General features: G+C 40.4%; 1 protein-coding gene across 1 annotated transcript in view; it reads right to left on the bottom strand.

Moving 5' to 3' along the window:
- Nucleotides 1-487: 487 nt before the first annotated feature.
- The window catches only part of trpa1b (transient receptor potential cation channel, subfamily A, member 1b), a 33,569-nt gene continuing 19,738 nt past the window's right edge, over nucleotides 488-14,318 (bottom strand). Inside the window, exons 10-29 of the mRNA XM_076291323.1 lie at nucleotides 13,229-13,277; nucleotides 12,904-13,003; nucleotides 12,309-12,409; nucleotides 11,162-11,331; nucleotides 10,669-10,833; nucleotides 9,803-9,917; nucleotides 8,650-8,816; nucleotides 8,150-8,240; nucleotides 7,766-7,825; nucleotides 7,039-7,137; nucleotides 6,527-6,597; nucleotides 5,886-6,039; nucleotides 4,783-4,872; nucleotides 4,078-4,247; nucleotides 3,708-3,837; nucleotides 3,410-3,592; nucleotides 3,203-3,271; nucleotides 3,004-3,105; nucleotides 2,468-2,583; nucleotides 488-1,511 (exon numbers count right to left, since the gene is read on the bottom strand). Of these exons, the coding sequence (XP_076147438.1) occupies nucleotides 1,322-1,511; nucleotides 2,468-2,583; nucleotides 3,004-3,105; nucleotides 3,203-3,271; nucleotides 3,410-3,592; nucleotides 3,708-3,837; nucleotides 4,078-4,247; nucleotides 4,783-4,872; nucleotides 5,886-6,039; nucleotides 6,527-6,597; nucleotides 7,039-7,137; nucleotides 7,766-7,825; nucleotides 8,150-8,240; nucleotides 8,650-8,816; nucleotides 9,803-9,917; nucleotides 10,669-10,833; nucleotides 11,162-11,331; nucleotides 12,309-12,409; nucleotides 12,904-13,003; nucleotides 13,229-13,277 (2,392 nt within the window). The 3' untranslated portion in view covers nucleotides 488-1,321. The remainder of the gene's footprint in view (nucleotides 1,512-2,467; nucleotides 2,584-3,003; nucleotides 3,106-3,202; nucleotides 3,272-3,409; nucleotides 3,593-3,707; nucleotides 3,838-4,077; nucleotides 4,248-4,782; nucleotides 4,873-5,885; nucleotides 6,040-6,526; nucleotides 6,598-7,038; nucleotides 7,138-7,765; nucleotides 7,826-8,149; nucleotides 8,241-8,649; nucleotides 8,817-9,802; nucleotides 9,918-10,668; nucleotides 10,834-11,161; nucleotides 11,332-12,308; nucleotides 12,410-12,903; nucleotides 13,004-13,228; nucleotides 13,278-14,318) is intronic.

The following is a 14,318-nucleotide window of genomic DNA, read 5'->3' as shown; positions in this document are numbered from 1 at the left end:
CTGAAGTATGCTTGCTCTCCTCTGCAGTCGAGTGGGCACGGAACCGCTATGCAAAAGCCTCGCGGGGTTGTTAGGTCCGGGCAGGGGGCCAGTTGGAATTTACATGCTAATTCTTCTGCCCAACCCCGAGACCCCCAAGAACTGATTGGGGTAATAAATATCTATCTGTGATGCTCCGCATAGCAAGGTTTATAGTGGACGGGGCTCTGCCCACGTGGACTTATCAGTGCATAAATCAGACGGCTGGCTTTTCAAATACCCTTCGCTGTCTTTGTCTTGTTCAAGTGCACCAGTCCACCTCACACTGGGGTTTGACACAACTCTGGCTGTTGTGCCCATGTAGTGTGAAAACACACTCCGCCAAATGTTTGGACTCGTCTGACAGCTTCAGAGAGGGATTCCCACACAGCATATTTAAAGCATCAGTTACACAGTCAAGAAAGTTGAGAAGAGACAAGCAGAGACAAGCATCATGTATTACTTGACCAACCACAGAATAACCACAAAATTGACATGAAATAAGTCACAGTATTAAATATAAGATATACTGTATATATGACCATGCTTTATAGTAACCATAGTTACTGTGTACTTTACACTTAATCAGTATGTGAAATTCACAACGTGTTGTTGTACTTGCTGTGAGGGTTAGTGAAATGGAAGTACGTCAGATGTTATGACTTTGGTAAATATGTTCTCATCAACACATTTATGCAAAATGGGGTGAGATATACTGTCTACTTCTGTAGACTGATCACCAGATGCATATGAAGCAAGACTGTATACTGTATGTTGGGAATTACAGTACATGCAGAAAACAGGTACATACACATATTGTGACATGCAAGTAAACTGATGTCCAATGACAAACTTTCATTTCCATTACAACATGAACAGACAATCACAGGGGAAAAGAGTGTAAATAATCAACAGAAATTTTATAGGATACTGTGATATGTTCTAACAGTCTAAAAAAGAACTCCAGTCCTCCACAAACATCTTGTTGTTTCTCTCCTCAGCAAGCATAATTGCAATTTCAATGTGAGGATATACAACCATCCTGTCTTCATCCCAACCTAAAAAGCACCTATATTGACCTAAATAAAGATATAGTTAAAATGTAGCTGTAGCACACAAGCTGGCGAGCTTACAAATGTTCAGGAAACACATGACATGATGTATCCCTATAACTATATTTTCAAGATAAATAACTGACACTCAGAGTGAATACAACACAGGAAAAAAGGGTTTGCTGAGGTCTCTGAAACCTTTCTGTAGCCACTTGTCTCTTTGACCACCAGCATACCAGGCATACGTACAATCAGTGGTGACTTGACTTAAGAGATTTGACGAGGGGGATCCATCTGGACCTCTGAGCGCGGCCCCTCCGGCCGCTGTGGGCATCGTCCGGTCCGTCGTAGTCATCCGCCTCCGATGTGATCTCCATCTTCTGCAGGATCAGCTTCACCATGCTGTGCTGCTTCTCCAGGACGCTGTAGATTTCCCTTAATCTAAAATTCAAAACACACACACACACACACACAAACACATTTGTACTGTAGGAGCCAGTTGAGTATGGAGGTGTAATCAACTTTCAGGAATGTCAGGAATGTTATTTAGTTGTTGTTATGCAGTAAAAGTTATGACTTTATTCATACATACTCTGTAATACTATATCAAATTCACTGTGAAGAAACAAATATGTAAATCGCAGGCAACTGTAACCATCATATAAAATCTTATGCTGTACGAATGGGCATGTAATGGGCATGTAATTTACATCCTGACCACTAGAGGCCACTCAGACACAGGTAATATACATGCCAACTATCCTGCATTAATGATTAAGACAACACACTTAGCCACCACAAGTGCATGTCATAAGTGACCAATAGCAAGTAGAGCTCATTAATGTTGTGGTTAAATTCAATTTGGAATGCTGAGGGCTTCCGACATTACATTAGCTGCAGTTTTGAGACCACTAAAGCACTGTCTTTGCGCATGTCTGGATGAAATAATGATTTTCTTTACCCAGCAGATTAGGTAACGTTAACATGTTAATAAATACACTGGAAAGAAACTTCTGGAAAACATTTAAAGTGAAACATGGGTGTAGACATTATAAGTATTTGTTTGACGATGGTAAACGTGCGTTTTGTCACGTGGGTTAAATAAAATTACTGCATATTGAAGTTCTGAGTGTGCCACGACACTTCTTCTAAACTGTAGACATTATAAGACCAATAATTTTGGTACATTTTGGTAGGGCCAAGAGGGCTATGAGTCACATCTTCCATCTCTGCTGTGAGTGAGGGCAACGAAAATGGTAGACAACGACCTCCATCACAGACATCAGAAATTTTTCAAATGTGGGCAGAGGGAAGAAATGCAAACTAAAGCTATTCACTTCCTTTAAGCCGTTCATTTCCTGTCTGTGAAGGGAGGCGTCAGGTGAGAGGAAGGTCACCTGAGCTTCTGCTTCCTCAGCTCCGTCTCCACCGGCGTGAGCTCCTGGCCACCGGTGTTCAGACGGCTCCGCACCGCCGACACGTCCCTTGAGTGCCAAAACTTGAACATGCTCCTCTAAAGGAAGCACACACACACACACACACACGCAAAATCCAACACGTCAGCATTTCACAGTGATTTATTAATTATTTTATTTTCAATGCTTTTATCTGAACAAAGTTAGATCACCTAAAAAATGTAAAAGGGTTTTAGTGGAGTGGAGGTGTCCTTTTTTGTTGTGTAAAGCACTTTGGTCTTGAATGTGCTATATAAATTAAACTTACTTACTTACTCTCTTGCTTACTTTTTTGGCAGCTGAGACACACCTCACAGAGGGCAAGTTAAGTTTTGTTGTCAGAGAATTACGGCCAGCTAATTCACATATGTCGGCTGGGGTGAACTAATTGCCTCATAAGTGCTTCTCTGTAAACTAACCCTCTCCATATGGATCAGTGATAAAGTCTAGGTACAGTACCACTGTTGCCAAATACCTACATTTCTGCAGGGCTTGTTAGGATAAACAGTGATGGAGGACTTGTCCACTCGCTTAAGGATCCAATATGGAAGCTTCTCCTCCAGGTTTGTGTGAAGATCAATCTGTAAGAGAATAATTTGATTACACCAAAACAAGCGCACAAATCCAAAACAAGTTTTCTTCTTTTTCCATCAAGCGGCTTGGATGCCCTTCTCCGACCTGCATGGCGATCCGCTTCAGACAGGCGTTCCTCTGCACTTCAGCAATGTCTCCGACTGCCAAACCAATCTACGAGTGCCCAAATGGAGACAAATATGTTCAATTTAACAGGGGCCGATTCAAGTCATTACCGACAATTAGCGACAGTGATTCACCACCGCACTCCCTCCTCCTGCTGGGTGGGTGAACGAGTGCGTCTGTCGTTACCATGAGGTTCATGAGCAGGATGGGCATGAGGAGGATGAATAAGACGAAGACCACGTAGGTGATCTGGGGGAAGGCCAACCGATTGCCCTCGAAGGCCGCGAAGAAGTTGCTCTGGTAGTTGAGCTCCCCCACCATCATCACAAAGGTCTGAGCCAGAGACAGGCCTAGCCAGTGAAACTCACTCTGAATGGGACAAAAACACATGATTAAACCTCAGTTACTGGTAATCATAATGTGCGGACACTTGGAGTATGTGTGTGTGTGTGTGTGTGTGTTAAAACTGTAAATGCTTGCTCACCTGATGGAGCATGAGAGCATAGAAGGACAAGCCAAATGCCAGGACCAGGAAGATGACGAGCACAATGACACTGAACAGTGTTTTGATGATCTCACCAAACATCACAACATAAATTCCAAAGTGCTCAAACCTAACATACCGAGGCAGATATATATATATATATATATATATATATATATATATATATATATATATATATATATATATAGAGAGAGAGAGAGAGAGAGAGAGATAGTGTGTGAAATGAGAGACACAAGAAGTAAGAGGTGTTTAAAGCTTTAAATGGTCCATAGACCATAGACCTCTTTATCATCCACCTGTCTGACTTTAGTTTGATGATGACAATAATATGCATGCAAGGTACCAGTACCTCTGCAGGTAAAGCAGGAAGTTGACCCAAGCCAACAGGATGGCCACAGCTCCGGCCTCCCAGACCCAGTTGTCCTCCACACCAAACATGATCGGAATCGTGAACATCAAACTGGCGATAGAGGTCGCCCATTCTGCTGGGTTCGAGGGGTCTTTGAAGTACTTCATTTTCTTTATGCGAAACAAGAAAATGGTAAAGATTTTTTTTTATCGTTATTCATACTCCACATGTCGGCAATAGTGGAAACACATCTCCACTGCTCCATAGGTAATGCAACCAGTGTAATATTGTATGTCATCATAATATCACAGAGGTGATAACCATCACATGCACTCAGGGCAATTGTTGTATTTAAACCCATGCAAGAGAGAGATGGTATTCAAAACAGAGCTGGCCCTGATCTGGCCCACCTCCGCATCAGATCAGAGCCAGACCCTGGCCAGATCCTATTCAGCTGGCCATATCTGGGTTTGCAGATGCAGATGAAAATAAGGGGGAGGTCCTCAAGGCCAGAGCTCATTCCCATTTCCAGGCCTAGTGGTTGTGCAATTCAGACACAGACACAGGCACTGAATCATGGGTAATGGCCCAAATGTCCTCAGTGAGAAACCTCGCCTTGAAGGTTTTCTCTTTAGAGTGACGCCGATTTATTGGCGGGTGCGACATGCGATAGCATGGGTAATGCGATGACATGACAACTGTTACCTGCTGTGACATCTGTGTGATCTGCTTTAATATGGCATAGCAGCTTATGACAATGACCATGATCGTGCTTGAGGTGATTAGATAACTGCTCTGTGGAAGGGAAACAGAAAGCAGAGAGAAGATTAATAAAACGAGAAAAACTAATCTTTTATTTTGATTCATTTCTTTCAACAGTTTAATGGCTCAGAGGGCAATTTTGTTCTAGTCAACCTGAAGTGCAATGCTGTATTTCATAACTTTCAGCCTAAATATATACAGAGTAAACAGCTTAAACAGCTTCTGACAGCAAACACATTGTTTACTAAATGTCCTCCAGGAGCTGAATCCTAGCTTAATCGCAGCCTAATACCTGTGTAATGCTAAACTCTACACTAACACTCCCTTACTTTCAAGACAAATAGCAATATCCCAAATGGGCTCAGCAATGCCAAGAGCAATAGGCATTCTAACCTTGAAGCCGGGAATGTGATGTATTACTCGCAGTTCATAATGAAAGTGAGTAAATTAAGTAATAGGACAAGGACAAGGTTATTACCCAGGAAATGCATATGGGATGATGATGAAGAGCATTAAAAGTAATAGCACATAAAATGTTCTGTCAACTCAAAACACATCTGGCCAACAAGGCCACGTGAATCATGGGAAGGTCCTGGCTCAGAGAAAGGAAGTGTGTAAGAGAAAGGTGACAAGGTGATATTACCGTAAAGTGCTATGGAAATCAGTAAGGCGCAATACCTGCATGCTTAATACATGCCTGCCCTGCACATACTTTAAGATCCCACTGGACACACACTTGACTGGACACTGAGATCACTTTTATGGAATGGTCCTTACATAGTCACGACACCTTACTGTAGCTGTAGCACAAAAGTATTTTTGCACTCTCTATACTACTTACCATTATTTCTTTCTCTCCATAAACATTATTCGTCACCTTCATTGTTCCCTCCACCTGCCTGTATGCCTTTTGTTTCCACACAATGGCTCAAAGAAACTTTTTTTTTTCTGCACCGACTGAGTTCTCTAATCAGCAAATGGAGTGTGCGTGTGTGTGTGTGTGTGTGTGTGTGTGTGTGTGTGTGTGTGTAGGCTGAGTGGAGTACCTGGCGGATTGGGATGGGGCCGACCATGACAGATGTTCCGTTCTGGCCTATGGTTTGCGTAGGCCTCAGGTTGATGATGAGGAAGGTGAGGGGCAGCAAGCCAAGCAGGTATATGACCAGATTGAGCAGGTGAACTTTACTCCCGTACGCCAGCCTGCCAGAGATAGCAGCAGCGTTCATAAAATCAAAACCTCTGGACGGCTTTCTGCCCAGCCGGGGGCTCATTTCCACCATGCATGTGCAGTATAAAAGTATCAAAGGAAAGAGGAAGTGCTCCTTTTTATAGCATAAATGAGACCAAGCCATTAAATATCAATGTGATAAATGGAATGCACATAAATGAAAATTAAAACTATGTTGGGTGAACACCAGTAGTGTTTAAATCATTTGATATTAAACCCTGGTGACTTTTCAGTTTTTTGCTCAGGAGTATATAGCACAGTTATACAAAACGAATGTGCGACATACATTCCAATATTGTTGTGAAATCTCATCTATACATCATTTTACATTCATATCTTGTGGATATGAAATTAAATTTCTGTCCTTGCTGATAGAATACTTATACTTCAAAATATGCTGTAAATGAATATGGCATGACAAATTCTTGCTTAAAATGTGTTGCATAAGCACATGCTTACCATTTCATTTCAAGGTACTTATTGCACACTGGGTGGGTAAGAAGCTCCACACGGTGGTACTGCACCATAGCCTGTGAATTTGCAATGGAAAATGTCAGCGCTTTGATGTTCCGTTGACTTTATATTTCGAGAAGTACAGTCAGTATTTCAGCTGCAACATACCATGCATTTAGATTATTTTAGCTTCGGATAAATGTAGGCCCATTTTACTGTTGTGGCTTGCTGTTCATTTGCGTTGTTTTAGTCAAGTTAAAAATAACAGTAACAGACAGGTGATATTTTAATGTGAAATTTGTCTGCTTGTTATTCATGCGAATTAAATATGTTTTTTTGGTCTGACACCTTAGTTTACTATTCAAACAATGAGCCATGGCATGTTCCATAACTGCAGTTCCTTAACTTTTGTTTATCGATTGGAATAGCATTTTTTGATGTACAGAATCACTATGAATCTATTCCTTTTTCCACACCCTGTTGAATGCTTGCTGGAGTCAATGTTTACAGTCACTTACATTCATACATGCCAAAGGTTGCACTCTCAGACTCTTGTCAGTCTTGGCATGTTTCTTCAACTGAACTGGTGCTTGGAGCCACTGGAAATTATACTGGATCTGTAGGCAAAATGAAAAACAGTCATCCCTAAATCTGAGCATAAATAATCTATGAGGTGGTTTGCAGAAGCAATGCAAGGGGGGCAATCCAGGACACCATATGGAGCTGTGTGGCTGGTGTCCTGAGAAGACTCCAAATGGCTTTATACACATAACCTTATGAAGAATCTGTACAGGTGCAACTGTTTGAAGTGTTGGATCAAAAGCATTGAACAAGTTAAAACTCAAGTTAAAAAAAGAAAACAATGATTGTTTAATTTTAACTGATTGCATGAAATGGTGACAGTCAATGTCTGTTTAAGGATATCTCATACATGATTCATAAAAAGTTCTTGTATTTTGGTTTTCCAAAATTCTTCATGTCCTTCAAAAAGTTAAATGATTTCCTTTTAATGGAAATGTAAGTCAGTGTATCAGCAGTGTACTCTGTCTCTGTTATGCAGTGAAGTTCACACTGTGGTAACCTCAGCACTTTCTTTTTCTTTAGCACACTTTTTCTCTCTCTACCTCTTTCCCTGTAATGTGGTCAAAACACTCTTTAAGACTTAATTAAGTTCATCATTCATAACGAACCATATTCATAATGATCTTAAATACAGTATGTGCATTAAAATATGTTTATACGTACATGGTAGTCAGGGCTGTTGGCATCATGGTCTGACTCTCTGATGCACAGGTCCAGTAAGTGCTGTGCAGAGTGCAAGTATCACAGTTACATGGTTAGTATTTAAAGGATACGTTCAAAAATGTCCAAATAGCAACTGAATGTGAAGATATGCCTATGCTCGGTGTTGCCCAGGCATTGAGAAGCCTCTTGCTGCGACCATTAAAGTTAGCCTGATCACCAGCCAAAGATTAACCATTTCTCTTGTACTACCCCTCTCTACCTCAGTGGTGTTGTATTTAATATAATGCAAGTCAATGAAAGGGTGCCATTGATGTATTCATATCCTACAGAATTATATAGCCCTTTAATACATAAACACAGATTTTAAGGAATGGACATACTGACCTTGAAGGATTCGGGGATTAACTCAATCAAGTCAATGACCACACAGCGATGGTCAGAACTATGCTTAAATGTTTTAATAGCTTCGTTTAACCTGCAACATGACAAAAAGTAGTTTATGATGCTATATGTAATCAAATGGATCAGAATTGGTAATGTGACTAGAAGCTTTTTAGGCCTATTAACAATTTCTTTAGATTAGCTATTAACATGTGAAAGGGTTAATCAGTGCTATAAATACCATATCCTTTGGGGGGAAAATGAGACATTCAGGATAATTGTACATGTTTTCCAGTATCCAGTCTAGTTTTATATGTTTTAATGAAAAGGCTTTATGATTTCAATTATTGTATGATAAACCTTTTGATAAAAATATGACATCTTCGGTAACATCCAAAGCAAGAATAAATGTTCCTTGTTGTTGTTGTTTTGTTAGGTCACTATAGATCATGATAAGTTATATAGTACAGTGGTGACATAAATGGAGAAAGTGGTCACGCTACCTTTCATTATCAATGATGGCATCTGCCACTTCCTTTTTCCCATGATGCACTGCTTCATGGAAGAAAGAGGCATCGCTGTTGTTCAGAACAATGGAAGCACCTCTCTCCATCAGAAGTTTCACTGCAGCAACATGTCCCTCTCTGGCAGCCAGGTGCAGAGCTGTGTTCTGTGACCAGGAGTTGAGAAAGGTGAACAGAATCATAAGGCCATTTAGAATCAGAATCAGATTCAGATCAAATTCATCAGTTCATACAAGGGACTGGTTCCAGCCGTTGGTGTCACTCTGGCATACAGTAATTGACCATTTCCGTGCTTATGTATGTATTCTGTTGTATGTCTAGAGATGCATTGTTGGAGAAGCACAGTCTGACATTGAACACATGGACATACTTCAGCTGAAACATGCACTCTTGCAAAGAGGGTATGCTAGCTAGGAGGCCAAACACTGTGGGTGTCTGATGCTACCGTCTGTAGGGGAGTACAATTTATTCACTGCACAGATCCGTACCCTGCTTGTCACTACTGGTATTACACTAAACCAGCTTGAACTTTACTGCCAGTTTGGACGATGACATCAATGTAACCTGTATTATAAGAAACACAGTCTTGCACTGGATTTAAACCTGCACCCTTGAACACAGGAGGTGAGCATGCTAGTATGGAAGCTAAGTTTACTCACTGCACAGCTGTATACCCCTTGGCCACCACTCAGGCTTTAACTGTTTGAATTACATAATACGGAAGTTTGAACAAACTTGTAAGCAATTTGTTAACATGATGGCAGACAGAGATGAGTTGCGAAGTCTTGTATGTGTGTGGTAGGCTGCCTATGTGGTTTGGTTAGTTTCAGTGAGGAAACCAAAGGTAAACAAGAGCAGTCAGGTGACTTCTGACCTCTGACTCCCGTTACAGTATTAACCAAAGTGAAACAAACTTCCAGCATCTACATTTTCAGCTGGATTCAGATGATCGTGGAGGAGGACAGAAATATGTGGACCCTAGTAGCCTATTATTTACATAACATAACTTTGCTGTGTCACCACATAGAGGTGAATGAAGTTATTAGAACATGCGTGATAACTATTACTTCCTTGGGAACATCTTTAGCCTCTGCAGAAATTTGCAATGGAGTTAATATACTGAGACACATACCCCATCCTCATCGGCCTTGTCCAGTAGTTTGACGTTGGCTGCCAGGAGGATTGTCATGGTCTGTGTGTAGCCCTCGGCAGCGGCGTGATGTAAACATGTCATGCCTTTGTAATCACTAAGGATGAAGGGGGAAGGAAAACCTGAGCTAAACATACTACTTACTGCCATATCACAGCTGTTTTTGTGTCAAGTCGTGCCAAGATCTTTGCAAATATTGTCTCGGTAGAATGACACTGAATCCTTATTTTATGGATTACACTAATGAAAGGGTTGTTCAACCAAGTGACATTAATGAATATCACAACTTCCTACAGTTATAATCAGTCAACAGAGAGCTTACTTTAAAAAGAGAAAGATATCTCTGACATGTTACCTTTCTCCACTACAAGGAAAACAAAATAGTGATTTGATCACCAAATTTGTATTTTTGGGTAAATACTGTATTTATCATCTTAGATTACCGGCTAAATCAAATATAGACCTGTCAAATATTTGTGAGTGGCTAGTATCTTCAGTGTAACTCTTGGCAATAATGTACATTATGAATGCAATTTAAGGTTCTTTGTGTAGTTCTAATAATAGTTGTATATAGCCTTTATCTTTAAATCAATTCTGATAAAGGGCCCTTGGACATAAAATGCCACTTTGGCAAATCAAAAATGATATGGGAGTTATATTGTGTGTGATTCATTCCTTACTCTTACACTATACAATGTTCTGAACCAACAACCAATTTTCTATGACTTTAGATTGTTTGTGACTTTACTTGTTTGTACCTATAAATCAAACAATGAAAAACGACTTCTTTGTGGCAGGTGGCGTTTTTTGCCTGTACAGTAACTCCGTGGACATTTTGTCCTGGGTACCTTTGAAACAAAGCTCCTTTCCTGAGCAGCAGTTCCACCACTTTTGTGTGCCCGCCGCGGCAGGCCAGGTGGAGTGGCGTGAGGCCATGTTCATCACCCTCGTTCAGCATCTGTGAGTCTGTGATTCTCTCCAGGAGTCTATGGCATGTGTTTATACGCCCATACCTGGAAAAAGGGTCATACACCAGGACCACTATTTTGAGTGGATATGACCTTTATGTTTAGGATGTCATATTGAGTTAGGACACACTCCATTAAAATTGACTTACTGAGACTTAATATTTATGTGCATTACAGTAAGTGTTTGTGACATGAGTCTGACCTGGACAGTACTACCAAAGATTCTAGAGCGCCACGCGCTTATTAAGCTGTTTCAGTTTAGCATGATGAATTACAATTTTACACAGACAATGTGCTTATTAATCTTTGTGACCATTGGGCCTTGCATCCAACTCAGTGCTGGCGATAAAAGTATAACAAAGGTGGCCCTTACTCAGCTGCGAAGTGAAAGGCTGATTTCTTGTTTTTGGACTTGCGTTTGGGGCAGACTTGCAGGACCAGGATGTTCTTAACGCTGTCGTGGATCCCCAGTCTGCAGGCGTAGTGCAGGGGAGTGCACCCCTCATTATCCTCATCACACAGGAGGTCCCTCACGGTGGCAGTCTGTGGGAACAAAACACACACAACACCATATGTCAGCACAGTGAACTGATGGAAACTAAAACACACAGCTCTCCAAAGCCATAAATGGTATGCAGACATCTCCATGGAGGAGGTGTTCTGGTCAGAACACAAACCCTGAACCCTAATTGCAATTATCCCCGTTATAACAACATGTTTATATTTATTATGTGTATGGTTCTTTCTTAGCAGACACTTTTGCCCAAAACAAATTATGATGAAATCAATAAACATCTCATTAATTTTAAAATTAACAGTTTATGGTAAAGTCATGGCCTAAATTGAAATAATGATAATAATTAACTAACTAATATCATGTACTGATATTAACTGTGCATTGTTAATAGAATATCATTACATATAGTATTAAGTACATAGTAAAAACCTGATTTGTAATTACAGTACTCATCTAAAATACTGAACTATATATACATGAAAATGTATGAAATGACTCATCTAAGTACCAAATACACAGTGTGCACAGACACTACATGTAGAGTGGGGACCAATGCTGTTTAATATCTTTATAGCAGTTTTCACACGATTTTATCGTTGGCTGGATTACAGTGAATTGTCAATAGGGTGACAGCGTGTGTACACTATTCACAGTAGCACCTTCACAAAGTCATTAACAAACGTTCTTTGTAACAGTGTGTGTCTCTCAATCCCGCATAAGAAGATCATCAATGACGTTGCATCTTTTAACTCACTTTCCCTGGATATAAAATCCACCAATTAAATTGATTGAGTAATTATAAAGCCCTTGGTTACAGTTGCTGAAACAAAGCTCTTCAGCTAATTAGCACTCAGAGGGATCCAAATATTTCGTACTGTCACTAGGAAACCAGAAAAAGGACAGACAAACATGGCATTGGAGTTAACTCCCTGCACTTCCACCATGCCACAATGAAACACTGATGTGTTTCCATTACACAAAAGAGTGTGGAACAGTGTCTTACCTGTAAGATGTGCTCAGGTATGCATTTCAGTCCTTTGGCCTGGAAAGTGGCAAGGTGCAGGAAGTTGCGTCCCTCTTCGTCCTTGATTTTCATATTTGCTCCTTTTTACAGAGAGCAGACTCACACATTCAATGTTTACCCAAAATCGGTTGTGTTACAGTAACACAATTTAGCACTACTGGGTACTCAGTTAGCTCTAAGGGGCCTCCTTCCTGTGGCAACATAATGCAGCATAGTGCAAAGCCACATAGTGCAATGCCAAGCATTCTGGACTCATATTAGCAATGTCAGAGACTCAGTTCTCCACATACAGTAGTAATTCAATGAACAAGAAGCTGTTTTTTAAGGTAAAATAAATACAGCAATTTCCTGTGCATTAGCTGCATTGTGTATAAGCCACAGGATAGTGTTTTATGCAAGTTAAAAAAAACAAAACCATATCACGTAACTGCCCCCGTGTATTAACCTCATAGCTGAAGAAATTTAGCAAAATCAATGTAAGCTCCGGCTAATAGTTAGGAAATTATGGTATATTGTATTATGTATGTTGCGTGGTCATTTTTCATATTATTGTTTTGATGAACTGGTGACTCACCTTTGGACAGTAGAAAGGCTACTGCCCTCCACGCTCCACAGCTTGTGGCTAGCAACAGTGGAGACAGGCCCTTGCAGTCAATGCAGTCAATGTTTGCCCCCTGTTCCCAACAACACAATGAAGCCAGCCGATTTATATTTAGAAATGTCACCAGATACAAATGAATGATGGATAATTAACATTGTTTATTCAAGACAACAAAGGAGGCATCCATCTGTTAAAACACGTCTCATTTACATGTCTATTTGAAATCATTGAACAAAGACGAAACATGACATCTGGCAATTTTCTTTTTCTGTTCTTGTCCAATAAGCAGGGTGTTTACCTTTGAAATAAGATATTCTGCCAATTCCACATGATCAAATATTGTTGCCCTGGAGGGAGAAAAACAAGTAGTTTTATTTTCATCCTGAATTTAAGTGGTGTTGGTTTTGGATTGAACAACAGATTTAAAAATATATACACATAGATATAAGTCTATAGGAAGCCAGACACAGCAAGTGAATGGGCACCCTTACAAAAAAAAGTTTGTGGCAGATTTGCAGCAAACTCGTGGGTGATTTGTGGGAAACAAATGAGTTCGCCAGAAACCTGACATTTCTGTAAGGGCAGCCTATGCCTATACAATGTCCATTTGAGGTCAAGACTGTCACTGAACAGATGGCTTTTTCAGATCAGTATTTGTTTCTACATAAACTCAAACAATTCTGTATGGGTCACACAGAGGGTAAACAGGCAGCAGCTGAGGATTCAGAGTTAATTCTCAGGCCATGCACAAGATGGATGAATCAGCCGTACTAATATCCGATCCTATGTTTGTCTTATTGCAGGAAACACTAGGTTCCTCTATTGTCCTCATAATACCATAAAGCAAGACCCGCTTCAATATCAGAGATGGAAAAGAGTTCAAACAGAAGGCATCCTATCACGTGGCATTTATCACCTTGCCTGTATCAAACCACTCAGGCATAAATTGTTTTTTTCCTGGTTTTATTGTTATGGAGCTAGTATTAATATCACAACTCGTATGCTCATGATGAGCTAATGTTTTGAATGCTTGTTTCAAGCGCACAGTGTAAAATGCTGGAATCAGACAACTGAGAGCTTTTGTTGATCCGTCACCGTGCTGATTTGTGCATGGGATCTCACTCTCACTGTCTCTGTGGATCATAATAAACTAGCCTGTGCATGGGAATGTAGTGAGCTACGCTTTTAATGCTGATAGATAAATTCACCTGTACCAAGAGGACTTGTTGGTCCATTTGTTGGCTGATAATAATCTAGTATACCAGGGTCTCATGTGATAATAAACCAACCAGTTCTGGGGTGTCTGGTTGTTTGATAATAAACATGCTTGTGTAGGGAGATCAGGTTGTCTGATAACGACCTGTGATGGGATCTGGGAAAACCCATAA

This window comes from Alosa pseudoharengus, unplaced genomic scaffold (assembly GCF_046254945.1).
Source record: "Alosa pseudoharengus isolate Yale_2024_CS ecotype anadromous, Long Island Sound unplaced genomic scaffold, YU_APseudo_1.1 YU_APseudo_1.1_scf_18, whole genome shotgun sequence".
Taxonomy (NCBI): domain Eukaryota; kingdom Metazoa; phylum Chordata; class Actinopteri; order Clupeiformes; family Clupeidae; genus Alosa; species Alosa pseudoharengus.
The sequence above is the reverse complement of the archived record's forward strand: the minus strand, read 5'-3'. Positions and strand labels throughout refer to the sequence as shown.